At 35.9% G+C, this 20635-nt stretch overlaps 1 protein-coding gene across 2 annotated transcripts in view; it reads right to left on the bottom strand.

The window, feature by feature from the left end:
• Window positions 1–20635, bottom strand: part of MINDY2 (MINDY lysine 48 deubiquitinase 2) — an 82325-nt gene that overhangs the window by 31325 nt on the left and 30365 nt on the right. The window contains exons 4-5 of one of the 2 annotated variants that reach the window (XM_025295678.3): window positions 14356–14514; window positions 4051–4153 (exon numbers count right to left, since the gene is read on the bottom strand). In XM_025295678.3, coding sequence (XP_025151463.3) covers window positions 4051–4153; window positions 14356–14514 — 262 coding nt within the window. The remainder of the gene's footprint in view (window positions 1–4050; window positions 4154–14355; window positions 14515–20635) is intronic. The other variant, XM_025295679.3, reaches the window with a different exon arrangement.

Raw genomic sequence — 20635 nt, 5'->3', positions numbered from 1 at the left:
AATATTTGCAATTAATTATTACATGATTTAGGGAAGAAATTGTGTGTGTGTGTGTGAATACAGAAAGAAAGTAAAACTTGAATACATTAGTAATTTGTGAATTTAGATGAAACATATATATGTATGTACATACGCACATATTCATTGTGCTCTTCCAACTTCATGGGTTGGAGTTTTTTCAAAATGAAAGAGAAAGAAAAACAAAAGGAAATCAATATTATTTAATCAAAAATAATATGAACTCAAACTATAACCTTCAGTGTTTATGGCACATAATAAAGGTTCAATAGGTACTTGACTAAATGACTATGCTAGAAAAATTTCTTTTAGGCTTTTTTTTTTTTTTAAATCTAGAAACAGTTGTTAAAGAAATTATTCCTGAGAGAGCACCTGGAATTAATGACAAACTCTGAGCTAGTTTTTGCCTTGCTGATTTTTGCTGCCATGCTACAACCCATCATTATAACTTGAATCAAAAAAATATTAACATCCAAAAGAGGCAGCAAATAACAAATATTCTATGTACACGAAAAGTTCTGTACTTTTACTTACGAGATACTGCCATCAGAAGAAAACAAATATTTTCCGAAAGAAGTTGAAAGAATGTCTAATTCTATTTGACCAATCGCTAAATAATATTTCTTTTTCATCAAAAAAGAATGATAGTAAAAGCATTTCTTGTATTCTGCACCTTATGGAAATGAAACTTTTGAATTTAAAAAAAATAAGCAGTTACCATCTAAGGCCAAAGTTCAATAATTTTTAATACAGGATTAGAAATAATAAAACATTTTGGGATATTTTATGATTCAGAAGGAAAGTTACAGTTGTAAGGCTAAATAGAAAAAGAAAGCAGACTTCTTCAGCTGAATAACATACCCAAGAAAATATGGTGAAGAAAATGGAAAAAAGCTAATTGCTACATTAAATAAGTAAAAAGGTCCATCGTGGTCTTTCATTTCATTACTGATGTCATAGTGACTTTATACATGCAGCCATTGGGATTGAATACTTATTTCAATCAGACTACATATTTGTAATTTCTTATAAACAAAAAACTAGTTGAGCTTTTTAATTGTACTGAATTCCATATATAATTTTTCTTTGAAATGGAAATCTGATAAGCACAATTTCACCATTACAAAATTTATATATCAAGGAATTAATCAGCTTGGTATATATTACCTGGAAATTCTGTACCACTAAAGAGGAAGATTCCTTCTTGTTTTTACCAAGATGTTCTTCTCAAGTTATCAATATTATACAAATTAGCTACCTTTTTCAATATCCCAGAAATCAATGCTAGAGAAATAATAATAATAAATAGTTGTAAAACCACTTTAGTGATGAAGGGACTGTTTTTCAGTTGCTGTTCATTCTGCAAGTGTAATAAGTGGTACCCATGTTACAATGCAGCCTCACTTGGTGAAAATGCCATTAATAGTGTTTCCTATAGTTTCTTACCTCATAAATATATTCGTCCAAATATCACTTATTGGCTATCATTTTATCTGTTAACACTTTCTAGATCCAATTGTTCTCTCAAATATTATTGAATAACATACTGAAAGTTACTGAGAAAGTAGGAATCCACAGAGAGATAATTTCTTTGTAGCCTGCTTTCTAAGAATATTTACAGAGCATGGATAAAGAATGGAATCTTCTAGTGAGTGGAATTTTGTTAACTAAGGGAAGACATTTTTTGTGACAACTTTTCTTGCTCCTCTCTCTCTTAAAATTTAAACTTTGCTGCCTTAGGCTGTAGTGAAAGAGGTGTCACACAAATCAATCATCAATATCCCTGAATATTTATGCCTAGATAATTTAGCAATAATTGCCGGGAGCCGGCATATTGCATATTGAGTGCATATTGCATATTGAGTGCAGCACTTTCCACAGCATCATCTTTCAGGATCTGGAATAGCTCAACAGGAATTCTATCACTGCCGGGAGCCAGCGTGAGGAACTCCGCCCATGACAAAGGTCATGAGGAAGGAGGCTCAGCATACGCAAAGGCGGGATCGAGCCTCAGGAGTCCCCCTGGAAATTCTCGAGCATCTACCCCCAAACCAGAGTCTGCCTACTTTCTGCTTTGTGCTTTCACCTACACCTCTGACTTTACGGGGGGCTGTCCCCCACTACCTCTCTCTGAAAAAAGAATTAGCTTACAGCTCCAGTTAATAATTCCTGGGTGTGACAGTGTTTAACCTACAAACTCCTTTGGAAATCCTCTAGCCTGCCTGAATAGGTTTTTCCGGCCACATGTGATTGTTCAGAGCCTCCCAACTGTGAGAGGCAGGAGATGTTCTAAACTGCCTAAACACAGATTCCTTTGAGTAGTTAAAAGATTGATTAGAAATTGTATTGGTGAAGGGTTTTTCACTTGTTGGGCCAATGTTTGCTGCTAAGTCTCCATACTCCTTACCTACTGTGTCCTTGGCAGTGTATTGATTGATATAATGGGTGTATAGAAATGTAAAATGCAGCTTTGTCCAAAGCTTTTTTGGAGGCTGGTGCCTGACTCTGGAATAATCACCTTTAGAGAAAAATAAGTTTCTTAAAATGTTAACAGGCCTCCTGGCCAGAAGATGATGTCAATCACCTGAACTTTTGCATATGATAAGTTTGAAAGCCTGGCTTCGATTAGAACCAGGAACTGCTGTCCTTGCATGATTCCACCCCTTCTCCCATTATCCTCTGTGCATAACTTAAGATATAAAAACTACTTTGGAAAATAAAGTGCGGGCCTTGTTCACCAAAACTTGGTCTCCCCATGTCGCTCTCTCTCCCAAATTCTGGCTGAGTCTCCATCTGGAGCGCGGAACCCACCATGCTTGCTAATTATGCCTGGGCTTCTAAGATCCGACCGGGGAGGCCTCAGTGTCTCCTCTCCTTCGGGAGAACGGAAGGACGCCTGCGGCCTACGTAAGTGGTGCAGACTTCTTGTCTTGAAGTTTTATTGGTCTCCCGCGTAAACCAAGCTACTCAGCCTCTTTTCTCCACTGAATTTTCCTACTGAGCTATCCTCATTCTATTACTCTTTGTATCCTTAATTAACATGTAATTAAGCAGTTGTTTCCTGACCCTCGCCTATGCCGTCTCTCCTTCGAATACCCTGGATCAGCCGGGGCTGTACCCCGGCAAATAATTAGTTGGGTTCTTATTAACCAATATAGTTTGAGATTCACTTACATATCTTCTTAGGTACTCTTGTAGTCACTTGGCTTTAATTTTTTAACATGCAGTGATTATAATAGATTTTTATTATACTTCATGTGAAAGAACTATGTCTGAGACAGAAAGATGAAGCTTATCACCTACTTTTCACTATTTCTCTTTCTTCTGTTAATCCTTCAACCCAAGAATAGGAGACTTAGTATTTGTGTATATTTATGAAAAACTGAAGTGGGTGTTGGGGAAATTATGCCAAATGCTATGGTTCCTGACAGCATTTTGGTTTCAAATATGCTCTTCCCTTCACTGACTGGAACACAGTTTTTAAAAAAGAAAAAAGAAACCATTTCTATATTGATGAATTTAACAATACTTACTTTTAGTTAAGAATTAGGAAAACTAATGATCAAAAGTGTACTCTGATCCAGAACAGAACTTTAACATACTATATTGTACTGAAATATAGGGCAGAGCTCTACTAAAATGAACATGAGTACCATAACACACATCTCACTCAGTGTTCAGGATGAATTATAAAGTTCCCTCAGTACTCCCAAATAATAACCCTTTTTTAAAAGAGCAATTATCAGTAACCCCTGGTAATTGGTCATATCAAAGACAGCAAGTGATTCCAAAGACTTTTATTAGAATCCAGGCCTGATTTTACAAGGCAAGTAAAAAGCGTTCTAGGAAAAACCTTTCACTGGCACCTTTATGAATAATTACTTCTTTTTTTAAAATAATTACTTCTTTTAATTCCCACAGGTAGCATCACTTTTATTTTTAGAAGTTGTATTTAAGACATTTAAAAGATATTAAATTATAAGACAAGTTATTCTGCCAAGAATAAGTCAGGTATTAGCAGCACTCACCCACCTTCACTAACCAGCTCACTATTTTCTGACTGCTTACAAGAGATGATCTTCTCCACTAGCTGGTTGTAGCTGCAGTTACCAACAGCTTTTACAATGTCATCAATCTAGAAAACAAATGACTGTCTCACTAATCATGATAAAGTTATTATAAAAACAGTTACAAAAAAACTTACATCACTCTTGAGGGTTTTATTCTAATAAAATACTAAATTAAAAAATATTACTGATGAAAAAAAATCATCACTAAAATCAACACCCAACAGTTTTCAAATTTGTTTATAGCTCACTATAGCACAGTATGAAAAATACTGCTTAGCTATATTTCAATTATGCAAAAAATTATAAAATGGAATTATTATATACAACTTTATTTCTAAAGATTGTAAAGATGTATTTAAATGATTCAAATTTTAAAAGTAATCTATTTCAGGAAGAGAATTAAGAAAATCCCATTTTTTTAATTGAAAAAACAAATGTTTTGTATTTAAAGCAAGGCAAATCTAAAAGATGTTAATTTATGGGTTAATAAGGCTTTCCCATTTTATTAGTTCCTAGCAAAGTATACTGGAGATACAAGTAAACATAACTAATGTTACTTCCTTAAAGGAAAGTTAATATACATTCTTAAGGGAAACTATTTGCCTCATGATTCTTATTTTGTTTGTGGAGGTACAGCAGAAAAATAAATTCAAAGTTTTAAAGTACAGAACAATAAAATTGGGCATCGCTACTCTCCTTCCATTATACTTTGCTCTGACTACTGAAGAAAAACAGATTTCTGCTGTCTAAACAACTTACTTTGATTTCACTCCCATTCCTAAAATATATTTGTAAGTTATTTACATGTACTTAATTAATATATTAACATAAATTTATATAATGAAATAAAAAATAACAGGGGCAATATTTTCTTTCCATATCCAAATGATCTTCTTGAATACCACCAAGAACTGACAGATTTGCACAAGTAACAGTAAGAATAGTGGTTTTTAAACAGTGTTTTAAAAAGTTAAAAGATTTCGAGACTCAAGTTGTTTTTCAAGTATCTAAGTTTTCATTCCACTGCTGTATCTAAGTTTTCATTCCTTTGCTGTATAGCAAAGTTTGAGAACAACTTCTTTAGGCTATAATTTATTTCCTCTATTTCTGCAAAATTTAAGGGTGGTAAAAGCCTCTTAATCATGCAAGTGTACTAATGGTTGGCTGAAGATAAGTTAATTGAATAAGTTAAAGCAGAGAACTGTGGAAAATGTTATATACATATCTTAAACATTTCACGTTAACTTAAAACACAACGGTATCCACTTGTCAACCTTCTGACGCAGAGCCAAAATAAGGCTGTTTCTTTGAAAGTGGATCTTTTGGCTATGATTCTATATAAACAACACAAGAATATGCCTTCCAGTTTTAATTTATTTAAAATGAAAACCTAGGCCCTTAAGAAGCAGTTTGAGAGTATAATCTCTTTAGATTTTCATTATTTTTTGGAACATCTTTACTAATTACAGCAACTATCTTTAGTATTCAACTTCATTAAGTCTTTCCAAAGTACTGAATTTTCAATCCTAAGAAATCCACAAAAATACACCTAGAATAATACATGATCAATATATAAAAATCAGTTGTACTTCTATAGACTAGTGATGAACAATACAAAGATTTCAACTCTTCATAGGCAGAATCTCTACATTAATTAGTATTTTATCAATTAACTCATTTGGATGTCTTTTATGTACTACTATGTACCAGGTGCTATCAGAGAAACTGAAGACTAAGCAGTGAATAAAATAGATGGTTTAGCAAATATATAATATACCAAGTAATCGTATATAGTGATAAGAAGCTGTTCTTTGTTTTCATTGTACTATAGCATTCCATAGTATGAATATAACAGTTATTCATTCATCTTTTGATGGATATTCAAGTTGCTTTCAGTCTGGGGTGATGACAAATAACACTGCTATGAACGTTCTTTGTACATTTATCCTGTTTCACAAATCTACATTTTCTCTAGCAAATTTGCCTTGTCAAATTCCCGAGTCTTATCCTCAACTTTACTAGATAACTCCCAACTGCTTTCCAAAGGAGGTAGTCAGTTTATATTATCATTAGCATGGAATGAAAATTCTCTATATTGCATATCTTCTCCAACATTTAGTATTGTCAGACTTCTAAATGTTAGTCATTCTGATGTGTGTATTTTGACTTTAATTTGCATTGCCCTGATGACTAGTTCATATGTTCACTGGTCATTTGGGTATCCATTTTTTGAAGTGTTTCTTCAAGCCTGTTTTGAAGAATTTTAGCTTTGCTAGTCTTCTTTATTATATACTTTCTATTTTAATACTTTTGCTCTTAAGATAGATATATAGCTCATTAATTTTCAGTCTTTTACTATTCCTTAATATATGACTTTTAGGGCTTTAAAAACTGTTTTAGCTAAATCTCACAAATTTTGATAAAGATTTAGCTGCTGTGTAGTTTAAAATACACTTTGTTTCATTATGAGTTTTTGACTCAAACAGTCTCTACTGATTTTCTCTACTGATTTCTAGATTAATTACATTGTGGTCAGAGACTATTTTAAACTTTGTTTATTTTAAATCCTTATAAATTTGTTGAAACTTGGCTTTATAACAGCATTAGGTCAAGTTTTATAAATTTCATTAGTACATAAAAAGAATGGATAGTCAGGTTCATAGAAAACAAGGAAAGCCTGAGAAAGCAGCATAGACAAGGGGAGACTATGAAGATACAATGATTAAAATGCAATATAATACCCTGGATTGGATTCTGGAACATAAAAAAAATTAGTGAAAAAATTAGTGAAATGTGAGAACTGTAACATAGTTAATAGTAATGTATCAACATTAAATCTCTACGTTTTGACACATGTATTATGGTCATGTAAGAGTAGGAGAAATTGGGTGAAGAATGTATGGGAATTCTGAATACTATCTTTTCAACTTTCCTGTAAATCTAGAATTAGTCAAAAATAAAAAGTTCATTAATTTTTTGAAAAGAATATATGTTTATTAGGTTATCTTTTCTGCTTCTATCAATTACAGTGAAAAGTATTGTAAAAGCTTCCAGTATGGCAAATTTATTTCTTCTTATTAAATTCTGCTTTATGTACTTGGAGCTTATGTTATTAGTTGCATACAAATTCTGTTTTCCATTGTTAAAAACTGATCTTTACTCTCTGTGGCGATTCCCACTGAGTTCAAGGAATAGTCAATCAGAGTATTTATTTTCTAGGTGCCTCCAGACACATACACATTTGAAATGATTATATCTTCTTAGTAAATTAAACATTCTGTCAATAGTAATACTTTTTGACTCAAAAGTCTATTCTTTCTGATATTACTATTGGTACATCAGTTTTCTTTAGATTAGCAATGTATGGCATCTCTTTTATCTCTTTTTTATTTGCAATTATTTTGTGTAACTTCAGACTATTTTATATATGTCTCTTGTAACAGCAAATATATATATTTTAATCTGACCTCAGAATCATTGACTTTTAACTAGAGCATTTAGTCCTATTGATATTACTACAATTATTCATATATTTGAATATATTAAATCTACCGTTCTCTCTTTCCCATCAGCTCTACATTTCTTTACCTCTCCTTTCTTCTTTTTGGATTAAACTTCCCCCTTTTACTAATCCAGAAGTTATGTACTATGTTTTCTATTCTTTTCATGTTTACTCTAAAGGAGCATTATCCATCAGCACATGCTGTAATAATGGAAATATTCTAAATCTTTGTTGCCCAGTAAGAAATTCACTAGTCACAGGTGGCTACTGAGCAATTTAAAGTGTGTCTAGTGAAACTTAGGAAGTAAATATTTAATTAAATTTAACTAGCCATATTTGGTTACCATATTGGACAGAGAAGTTATAAGAACTATAATATCGAACCTTATCATATCAAACTTAGAACTTAATATTCTCTTCTTGATCAATTAATTCTAGGCCTTTAGAAAACTTTACCCTTCACCCAGCTTATATTATTATTTTTGCATATGCTAATGTTTTTAAACTGTAAAAGATGATGTTATTATTTAATATAGTCAACAATGATTTTAATTTATCATGTTATTTTCTTTCCACTCACTCTTCCATCTGGGATAACTTTCTCTCTTTTCAAAATCCTTGTTCAGAATTTCCATAAATAATGGTCTACTGGCAGGAAACTATCTTAATTCAATTAATCTAAAAATGACTTTACAGACTTCCCCGGTGGTTCAGTCGCTAAGAATGCAACTCAACACAAGGGAGCCCAGGTTAGATCCTTGGTCAGGGAACTAGATCCCACATGCTGCAATTACGAGTTCGCATGATGCAACTAAAGATCCCACATCTAAGACTTGGCACAGACAAATAAATAAATAAATATTTTTTTAAAAGATGAAGCCAATCTTAAAAATGATTTTATTTCTCTCCATTCTTGAGAGATAATTTTTCTGGGAACAGGAAATAGGCTAGCATTTGCCTTCTTTCAGCACACTGAATGTACGATTTTCACTATCATCTGGCTTCCAATGTTGTGCTTAAAGAATTAATTATCAATAATGGAGAAATACCTTCTCAGTGGCTGGATTAGTGTCCATCTGGGGCAGCGACTGAGAGCGCCAAGCTGAGACGGCGCAGGAGCGACTGAGAGGAGCTACCCCATGCCCAAGGTCAGGGGCAGCGGCTGAGAGGAGATATCCCTTGTCCAAGGTAAGGAGCAGCAGCTGCGCTTTGCTGGAGCAGCCGTGAAGAGATATCCCACATCCAAGGTAAAAGAAACCCAAGTAAGAGGTTAGGTGTTGTGAGAGGGCATTAGAGGGGAGACACTGAAACCATAATCACAGAAAACTAGCCAATCTGATCACACGGACCACAGCCTGTCTAACTCAATGAAACTAAGTCATACCCTGTGGGGCCACCCAAGACAGTCGGGTCATGGTGGAGAGGTCTGACATACTGTGGTCCACTGGAGAAGGGAATGGCAAACCACTTCAGTATTCTTGCCTTGAGAACCCCATGAACAGTATGAAAAGGCAAAAAGATAGGACACTGAAAGATGAATTCCCCAGGTTGGCAGGTGTCAATATGCTACTGGAGATCAATGAAGAAATAACTCCAGAAAGAAGGAAGGGATGGAGCCAAAGCAAAAACAATACCCAGTTGTGGCTGTGACTGGTGATAGAGGCAAGGTCCGATGCTGTAAAGAGCAATATTGCATAGGAACCTAGAATGTTAGGTCCATGAATCAAGGCAAATTGCAAGTGGTCAAACAGGAGACAGCAAGAGTGAACATTGACATTCTAGGAATCAGGGGACTAAAATGGACTGGAATGAGTGAATTTAACTCAGATGACCATTATATCTACTACCGTGGACAGGAATCCCTTAGAAGAAATAGAGGAGCCATCATGGTCAACAAAAGAGTCCGAAATGCAGTACCTGGATGCAATCTCAAAAACAACAGAACTATCTCTTTTCGTTTCCAAGGCAAACCATTAATATCACAGTGATCCAGCCTATGCCCCGACCAGTAACGCTGAAGAAGCTGAACAGTTCTATGAAGACCTACAAGACCTTTTAGAACTAACACCCAAAAAAGATGTCCTTTTCATTATAGGGGACTGGACTGCAAAAGTAGGAAGTCAAGAAACACCTGGAGTAACAGGCAAATTTGGCCTTGGAGTACAGAATGAAGCAGGGCAAACAAAGGCTAATAGAGTTTTGCCAAGAGAATGCACTGGTCATAGCAAACACCCTCTTCCAACAACACAAGAGAAGACTCTACATATAGACATCACCAGATGGTCAACACCAAAATCAGAATGATTATATTCTTTGCAGGCAAAGATGGAGAAGCTCTATACAGTCAACAAAAACAAGACCAGGAGCTGACTGTGGCTCAGATCATGAACTCCTTATTGCCAAATTCAGACTGAAATTGAAGAAAGTAGGGAAAACCACTAGACCATTCAGGTATGACCTAAATCAAATCCCTTATGATTATACAGTAGAAGTGAGAAATAGATTTAAGGGACTAGATCTGATAGACAGAGTGCCTGATGAACTATGGACGAAGGTTCATGACATTGTGCAGGAGACAGGGATCAAGACCATCCCCATGGAAAAGAAATGCAAAAAAGCAAAATGGCTGTCTGAGGAGGCCTTTCAAATAGCTGTGAAAAGAAGAGAAGGGAAAAGCAAAGGAGAAAAGGAAAGATATTTCTATTTGAATGCAGAGTTCCAAAGAACAGCAAGGAGAGATAAGAAAGCCTTCCTCAGCGATCAATGCCAAGAAATAGAGGAAAACAACAGAATGCGAAAGACTAGAGATCTCTTCAAGAAAATTAAGTATACCAAGGGAACATTTCATGCAAAGATGGGCTCGATAAAGGACAGAAATGGTATGGACCTAACAGAAGCAGAAGATATTAAGAAGAGGTGGCAAGAATACACAGAAGAACTGTACAAAAAAGAGCTTCACGACCCAGATAATCACGATGGTGTGATCACTCACCTAGAGCCAGACATCCTGGAATGTGAAGTCAAGTGGGCCTTAGGAAGCATCACTACGAACAAAGCTAGAGGAGGTGATGGAATTCCAGTTGAGCTATTTCACATCCTGAAAGATGATGCTGTGAAAGTGCTGCACTCAATATGCCAGCAAATTTGGAAAACTCAGCAGTGGTCACAGGACTGGAAAAGGTCAGTTTTCATTCCAATCCCAAAGAAAGGCAATGCCAAAGAATGCTCAAACTACCGCACAATTGTACTCATCTCATACGCTAGTAAAGTAGTGCTCAAAATTCTCCAAGCCAGGCTTCAGCAGTACGTTAACCGTGAACTTCCAGATGTTCAAGCTGTTTTCAGAAAAGGCAGAGGAACCAGAGATCAAATGGCCAACATCTGCTGGATCATGGAAAAAGCAAGAGAGTTCCAGAAAAACATCTATTTCTGCTTTATTGACTACGCCAAAGCCTTTGACTGTGTGGATCACAAGAAACTGTGGAAAATTCTGAAAGAGATGGGAATACCAGACCACCTGACCTCCTGACAGGAAGCACCAGTTAGAACTGGACATGGAACAACAGACTGGTTCCAAATAGGAAAAGGAGTACATCAAGGCTGTATACTGTCACCCTGCTTATTTAACTTATATGCAGAGTACATCATGAGAAACGCTGGGCTGGAGGAAACACAAGCTGGAATCAAGATTTCCGGGAGAAATATCAATAACCTCAGATACGCAGATGACACCACCCTTATGGCAAAAAGTGAAGAGGAACTAAAAAGCCTCTTGATGAAAGTGAAAGTGGAAAGTGAAAAAGTTGGCTTAAAGCTCAACATTCAGAAAATGAAGATCATGGCATCTGGTCCCAACACTCCATGGGAAATAGACGGGGAAACAGTGGAAACAGTGAAAGACTTTATTTTGGGGGGCTTCAAAATCACTGCAGATGGTGATTACAGCCATTAAATTAAAAGATGCTTACTTCTTGGAAGGAAAGTTATGACCAACCAAAAAATAAAGACATTACTTTGCCAACAAAGGTCTGTCTAGTCAAGGCTATGGTTTTTCAGTGGTTATGTATGGATGTGAGAATTGGACTGTGAAGAAAGCTGAATGCCGAAGAATTGATGCTTTTGAACTGTTGTGTTGGAGAAGACTCTTGAGAGTCCCTTGGACTGCAAGGAGGTCCAACCAGTCCATCCTAAAGGAGATCAGTCCTAGGTGTTCTTTGGAAGGCCTGATGCTAAAGCTGAAACTCCAGTACTTTGGCCACCTCATGCGAAGAGTTGACTTGTTGGAAAAGACCCTGATGCTGGGAGGGATTGGGGGCAGGAGGAGAAGGGGACGACAGAGGACGAGTAGGCTGGATGGCATCACCGACTCGATGCAGATGAGTTTGGGTAAACTCTGGGAGTTGGTGATGGACAGGGAAGCCTGGCATGCTCAATTTATGCGGTCGCAAAGAGTCGGACACGGCTGAGCGACTGAACTGAACCATCCAGAGAATCACATTTATTGCAAGATAATTATTTGCAGTACACATATTCAAAGAATAGAAAGAATCAGCCAGTGTGAGGAGATATTTCATAGAAGCCTATGGATTTTAAGCTTTTGCCATGTTCTTTTTTCTTTCTCAGCATTAGAATCCTTCAGTCATGAAACAAGTAAGTAAAAATAGATAAAAAGCACAGCTTTGTGCAGACCAGAAAAATCTGATGAACAATTTGTATCCTACATTAGAGTATACTTTTCTTTAAGCATATGAATTCAACTGTTTGCCAGACAATATGCAGCTATACAGTCAGAGGGATGATTTCAATCCAGTTGATTAAGTTCCTTAGGCCATAAGTTCATTTTTGTCAAGTTCTAGGTTCTCTGGCACTGCCATTTTCCAGGACACAACATGATTTACCTTGGAGGATTCAGATGCTGGACATCTTTAGACTTTTCAGTGATGTTCTCAAGAGTCAGAGTGCCAAAATAAACAAACAGATGTCTGCTTACAGCAAGCCTTTCACTGCTCAGAAATACCAGTTACCTTTACCAAAGGACAGGGATGAAGAAACACTACCAAATCTTTGCTATATGATCTCTCTGTCTCTGTAGGTAATACAAGCATGAATGTTTCATCAGTTAATATTTACTGAGAATCTACTATGTGCCAGGCACTGTTCTTAACAATAAGAGCCTAGCCTTCACAAAACATACACTCTACTGGGAGATGACAGTCAATCAAGTAAATAAACAATTCTAGATAATGACTTGGGAAAAGGAGGGTGACTAACTTCAACAAGGGAAGGCCTCTCTAACAAGATGATATTTGATCTAAGACCTGAATAATGAGACCAGAAATGGAAAGATCTGGGAGAACAATGTGTTAGGGCAGGAAAACAGTGTTCCATAGTGGGCAATCAGCTAGTACAAAAACCTGAGCTAGAAACAAGCTCTGTATATCTCAAAAATAGCAAGGCAGCTGGTGTTGTTGGAGGCCAGTAAAAAGGTGCGAAGTTGGACATGAGGCAGAGTTTAGATTATGCAGTGTATCATAAAAATTCTAATAAAGATTTTATATCTTATTATAAAGAATGAAATAATGCCATCTGCAGCAACATGGATGAACCCAGAGATTGCCATATTAAGTGAAGTAAGTCAGATAGAGAAAGATATATGATATCACTTATACATGGAATCTAAAAAAAAATGGTGCAAATTGACTTATTTACAAAACAGAGAGTCACAGATGTAGGAAACAAACTCATGATTACCCGGGCTGGAAGGGGAAGGAGGGATAAATTGGGAGACTGAGAGACTGACATATGTACACTACTTTATATAAATAAATTAGTAATAAGGGCCTGCTGTATAGTATAAAGAACTCTACTCAGTACTCTATAATGGCCTATATGGGAAAAGAATCTAACAAGGAGCAGATATATGTATAATTGACTACATGTCCCTGTAAACCTGAAACTAACACAAGACTGTAAATCAACTATACTCTAATAAAAATTGAAAAAAAAAAAAAAAGATTTTGTATCTTATTCTAGTTACAATGGAGACTTCTGATGAAAGGAGTAGGGTGCAGGGATAAAGGGGAGGATTTATTTCACAAAGATCATTCTGAGTGCCAAGACAATTCACTGCTGGGAAGAATAATCTTTTCAACAAATGAGACTGAGACAACTGAATATCCACATGCAAAAGAATAATGTTGGATTCCTTCCCCAAACCACATACACAAATCAACTCAAAATGTATCAAACTCCTAAATGTAAGCACTAAAAGTTTATACTTTATACTTACATACTTTATATATTATAAATATAGAAAAAACTCTTAGAACCCAGTAACAAAAAGACAAATAGCCCAATTAAAACTGGCCAAGAGATTTGCAGATATTTCTCTAAAGATATACAAATGGCTAATAAGCACATGGAAAGATAATCAACATTAGTCATTAGAGAAATGCAAACAAATCCACAATGAGATACAACTTTACACCTACTAGGATGGCTACAATCAAAAACATAGACAATAACAGGTGTTGGTGAGGATGTGCACTCAGCTCTGTAGCTGGCCTCTAACTCCATGAAATTATAGTCAGAAGTCTTGAGCAGATTTAGCAATCTAGAGGACTGTGCTCTTAACCTCACAATGTGGCTAATTCCACATAAAAACACAAAAATATAAATATCAGAAAATGTAAACCTAGATTCCTTTGCCAAATTAATAAATTTTTACTACATTTGTGTTCATATAATTTAATATTTTGTACTTACCTGAGGGTCCACTAACCATCCATGATACAAAGGAATATCAAGAAGATCAAATACTATGCATTCTGGTGTATATTCAAACACTCGAACACCAGTGAATTTTACATTTACATCCAAGCCTGTCTGTAGTTTGTGCAATACTGCCATAGCATCACTCATATTCTGAAAATAGAAAGGGGAAGAGAAAAAAATGAGAAAAACAACAACAAAAAAAGATATTTAAATACAAGTACATTTACTACAAATTTTCCACTTTATCCAATTTATTCATCCTTTCCATTTTTAAGTACCTACTATGTTTAAGGGGCTTCCCTGGTGGCTCAGATGGTAAAGAGTCTGCCCACAGTGTGGGAGACCCAGGTTTGATTCCTAGTTTGACTACGCCAAAGCCTTTGACTGTGTGGATCACAACAAACTGTGAAAATTTCTTAAAGAGATGAGAATACCAGACCACCTTACCTGCCTCCTGAGAAACCTGTATGCAGGTCAAGAAGAAACAGAAACGGACATGGAATAACAGATTGATTCCAAATTGGCAAAGGAATACATCAAGGATATATATTGCCATCCTGTTTAACTCACATGCAGAGTACATCATGTGAAATGCAGGGTTGGATGAAGCACAAGCTGGAATCAAGATTGCCAGGAGAAATATCAATAACCTCAAATATGCAGATGACACTACCCTCATGGCAGAAAGTGAAGAAGAACTAAAGAGCCTGTTGACGAAAGTGAAAGAGGAGAGGGAAAAAGTTGGCTTAAAACTCAACATTCAAAAAACTAAGATTATGAGTTCACAGCAAATAGATGGGAAACAATGGCAACAGTGAGAGACTTTATTTCCTTGGGCTTCAAAATCACTGCAGATGGTGACTGCAGCCATGAAATTAAAAGACGCTTGCTCCTTGGAAGAAAAGCTATGACCAACCCAGACAGCATATTAAAAAGCAGAGACATTGCTTTGCCGACAAAGGTCCGTGTAGCCAAAGCTATGGTTTTTCCAGTAGTCATGTATGGATTTGAGAGTTAGACTATAAAGAAAAGCTGAGAGCTGAAGAATTGATATTTTTGAACTGTGGTGTTGGAGAAGACTCTTGAGAGTCCCTTGGACTGCAAGGAGATCAAACCTGTCCATCCTAAAGGAAATCAGTCCTGAATATTCATCGGAAGTACTGATGCTGAAGCTGAAACTCCAATACTTTGGTCCCCTGATGTGAAGAGCTGACTCATTTGAAAAGCCCCGGATTCTGGGAAAGATTGAAGGCAGGAGGAGAAGAGGACAACAGAGGATGAGATGGTTGCATAGTATCACCAACTGAATGGACATGAGTTTGAGTAAGCTCCGGGAGTTGGTGATGGACAGGGAAGCCTGGCGTGCTGCAGTCCATGGGTTGCAAAGAGTTGGACAGGACTGAGCGATTGCACTGAACTATGTTACAGGCATTAAATATGAGTTCTAAAGATAAAACAGTGGACAAAACAAAGTTCTTAATCTCATGGAACTAACAGTCTACTAATGAGAGAAAAATACATAAATTATAATATAAAGTTAAGTATTAATAAGAAGAACTGGATAGGATAAAGGTATACAGAGTGAGAGGGGAGAGGGATCTATGTTTAGACCAGGAAGTTCAAAGACAAAAGTTTCTAGTCAAAGAGAAAGGCCTCTCCCACTTCCAGGTATATTCCTAAAAGAATCAAAAGCATCATCTTAACGACATAGGTGTACACCTATATTCACTGCAGCATTATTCACAACAGCCAAGAGGTGCATGTAGCTCAAATGTCCATTAGCAGAAAAATGGATAAAGCAAACATGTTTTATATATATATATACACACACACACACACACACACACACACAATGGAATAAAGAAGGAAATTTTATTACATGTTACAACATGGATGAAACTTGAGGACATTATGCTGAGTGAAATAAGCCACTGCAAAGAACAAATATTATGTGACTCCACTTAGATGAGATATCTAGAGTAGTCAAAATCATGGAAATAGAAAGTAAAATGGTAGTTGTCAGGGGCTGGAAGGAGATCTGGGGAGTTGTTCAATTAGTATAGAATTTTAGTTTTACAAGATGAAACTATTTTAGAGATCTGTTACACAAGAATATAAATACAGTTAACATTACACTTAATGGTTAAGAGAAAAAAAAAATGGTTAAGAGTAAATTTTATGTTTTTTTAACCACAATTTAAACAAAAGAAAGAAAAAGAAATCAGCTATCAAGCCATGAACAGACATGGAAAAAATTTAAATGTACATTACAAAGTGAAAGAAGCCAATATGAAATGTATTGTATGATTCCACATGACACAAACAATGGGAAAAGGCAAAACGATGGAGACAGTAAAAAGATCAGTGGAGGAGGGAGGGATGTAGTGGCAAAGCACTGAGGATTTTTAAGGCAGAGAAACTATTCTGTATGATACTATAATGGTGATACACGTCATTATATATTTGTCAAAACCCAAAGAATGTATGGGAAGATCCCCTAGAGAACGGAACAGCTACCCACTCCAGTATTCTGGCCTGGAGAATTCCATGGACTATATAGTCCACTGGGGTTGTAAAGAGTCTGACATGACTGAGACACTTTCAAAGAATGTATAAACACCAAGAGTGAACCCTAATGTAAACTATGGACTTTGGGTAATAATTCTGTATCAGTGTAAATGGTGGGAGGTGAAGTCTGTGAAAAAGAGGCTCAATCACAAAGGCTTATTGGTCAAATCAGTGTCATTCTGTCCATACCAGGTTTCTCATTAAACATGGTCATGTAAGTGTGTAATGAAGACTATTTTAAAACATGTTTTTCTTTTGAACTGTGGTGTTGGAGAAGACTCTTGAGAGTCCCTTGGACTGCAAGGAGATCCAACCAGTCCATTCTGAAGGAGATCAGCCCTGGGATTTCTTTGGAAGGAAAGATGCTAAGGCTGAAACTCCAGTACTTTGGCCACTTCATGTGAAGAGCTGACTCATTGGAAAAGACTCTGATGCTGGGAGGGATTGGGGGCAGGAGGAGAAGGGGACGACAGAGGATGAGATGGCTGGATGGCATCACTGACTCGATGGACGTGAGTCTGGGTGAACTCCAGGAGTTGGTGATGGACAAGGAGGCCTGGCGTGCTGCGGTTCACAGAGTTGCAAAGAGTCGGACACGACTGAGCAACTGAACTGAACTGAACTGAAGCATTTTAATATATTAAATATGGACAGAAGTATAGAGGGTATATCTGATGGAACAAATAAAATTCAATATAGAAAATCTGATAAAATTTTATTAGATCTATACTGTTAATCAGATACTGTGCTACATACTAAAGATATAAAATAGGCTATAGACTATAGCCTACTGGAGGGCTAATAGTAGAATGGCTGAACATGAAATAAACCCTTTTATATTACAATTAGGGACTCTCTGAAATCTGGAAAGGACAAATTTAGGTCATAAGAAAAGTTTTACCAGTTAACTTACAAAATTCTATCATAAGAGACAACACAGACTAAAAACAGAAATTAATCAAATGTTTTAAATTTATGAGTGAGGAATTTACAACAGGATAACACTATTATAGAGTTTTTGGGTTTTTTCCGTTTCACCTCTCTCTAACAATTGTAATACCCTGAAACACTTATTTTCTCAGTCTTCCCTAAAGTTGAACCTTTGAAAACAATCAGCTCACATTTTTTTCCTTTCAGTGTTTTAAAACTTTGCCTAAAGCCATAACAATGATGAATGTGGGAAAATATGAATGAATATGAGCCACTGTAGGACTGCGGATTTACTACTACTGATTTTTTCTGCTATTTGTTAAATTCTTGGTTGCCAATCACCCAATTTTCTTCAAGGGGGAATATAATTTCAAGTTTACACCTATATATATCTTCTACATTTAAAATAGATTATATAATATTAAAATCACTAAATTAATATAACTAATAATCTCCATAAAGAATAAAACTGATATAAATAAATCTATAAACAAAGAGTTTGAAAGAGTATTTTGCCATTTTGTTCCTAAATTCATATTATGATAATTAACATAAAATATAAATTAGGGAAGGGTGCTGATAAAAGGATTACTACTTCTTTAAAGCCAATAGTTCAACTGCTTCTTAGAATTTTTCTTAAAGGTACTGTTAATGTGGTGAAATTTTAAATTTAAACATAAGATATATTTTTAAAATATATTTGCAGTCATATAAAAATCTGTCATAAACATATAGTATTTTGTTTATATTGCAACTTCTGGTAAGGATTTTAAATCAGGAAGACTGAAGTTCTGCACTGGTCTTTTCAAATTTAGGCTTGAACATTTCTGCTCACACAAAATTATACAAAAAGATTATTGTTATACCATACCTGTGGAGCATTAAATACCAGCTTAGACTCAATTTTATCAGCTTGGCACTAACCCTGATGCTGGGAAAGATTGAGGGCGGGAGGAAAAGGGGACGACAGAGGATAAGATGGTTGGATGGCATCACTGACTCAATGGACATGGGTTTAGGTGGACTCCGGGAGTTGGTGATGGACAGGGAGGCCTGGCATGCTGTGGTTCACAGAGTTGCAAAGAGTCGGACACGACTGAGTGACTGAACTGAACTGAACTGAAGATACTATTCTCAAAACGAATGGTAATTCAATCACAATACCTTATAGTTTTAGAACTTATTTTAAACACGGTACTTTTTGTCTGACATGTTGATAAGAAATGCAAGTGGCTATCAGTGTTTGTTTCAACTTTGAAACAAAACTTCCAGTCGTTTTTCAAGAGTCCAAATCATCTTAATGGAAGCACATCCTGAGACTGCAAGACAAGACTTGAAACAAAGTGCTGGTATCATTTGTAAATACTTTGCACTCAAGATTTTCTCAGGTCTGTGCAACAGAAATGGACTAAATTTTGAGGTTGATATGAAACTACAACTATGATCTGTAATTTCTAATTTCAAGTTTTTGTATTAATAGCCTTACTGATTTCAATAAGAACTGATACAAACTTGATAAATGATACAAGTTTAACCATATCACTTTACACTTATAAAATATTCACTGGCTTTATAAATTGAAGGTTAACATAAGATTTCATTTGAAAACAAGTTTCTACTGTGAAAAATGTTTGGAAATCCTTGCTTTAAGTTACGAATTCCAATAGAACTGAAATGACTTAGTATACCTATTTGGCTTTAACTACAGATTTCCTGGAGGAGAACATGGCACCCCACCCCAGTATTCTTGCCTGGAGAATGCCATGGGCAGAAAAGCCTGGCAGGTTATAGTCCATGGGGTTGCACAGAGTAGGATACAACTGAGGCGACTTAACACGCACACAGATTTCCTACCTTACACAGTGATTCAATGTAACATACTAGCTTTTCGATCTTATTAGGACTAGATTATCTAACATTCAAATTCAAGAAATTTTGCAATATTGAAATGAGTTTTCTTTTTGCTATCTGGACACTGGTGAAAGTACGTAATAAGGGTTACTTTGAAAGTGAACTTATATAAAGGTTCCAGTGATATGTTTCTTCCCTAGCTGATACGTCTTCCACTGTAAGAACCTGTGTTCTTCTTGCCTTCTACTGTCAAACAAAGGAAGCATACTGAAGAAAATGAAGCTCTGCTTGCTTACTTCCAGCTCCAGTAATTTTGAGCCTAGTGGTCCCCTCATGTATTACAGAATAGTATCTCCAAAGAACATGCCAAACAATGTAAACACATTCAAACAAAAGTTCCAATGATATGTTTCTTCCCTGGCTGATACGTCTTCCACTGTAAGAACCTGTGTTCTTCTTGCCTTCTACTGTCAAACAAAGGAAGCATACTGAAGAAAATGAAGCTCTGCTTGCTTACTTCCAGCTCCAGTAATTTTGAGCCTAGTGGTCCCCTCATGTATTACAGAATAGTATCTCCAAAGAACATGCCAAACAATGTAAACACATTCAAACAAAAGTTCCAATGATATGTTTCTTCCCTGGCTGATACTTCTTCCACTGCAAGAACCTGTGTTCTTCTTGCCTTCTTTTGTCAAACAAAGGAAGAATACTGAAGAAAATGAAGCTCTTCTTGCTTTCTTCCAGCTCCAATAATTTTGAGCCCAGTGGTCCCCACCTATATTACAGAATAGTATCTCAAAAGAATGTGCCAAACAATGTAAACACACTGAAACTATGAAATAGAAGATTTAGTCCTAATGGCATACCCTAGACATCATTTGCTGAATGATTTCCAAAATATAACTTAATTGTAAAATATAAA

The sequence above is a fragment of the Bubalus bubalis genome, chromosome 11, assembly GCF_019923935.1.
Source record: "Bubalus bubalis isolate 160015118507 breed Murrah chromosome 11, NDDB_SH_1, whole genome shotgun sequence".
Taxonomy (NCBI): Eukaryota; Metazoa; Chordata; class Mammalia; order Artiodactyla; family Bovidae; genus Bubalus; species Bubalus bubalis.
This window is presented reverse-complemented; position numbering and strand designations above follow the sequence as displayed.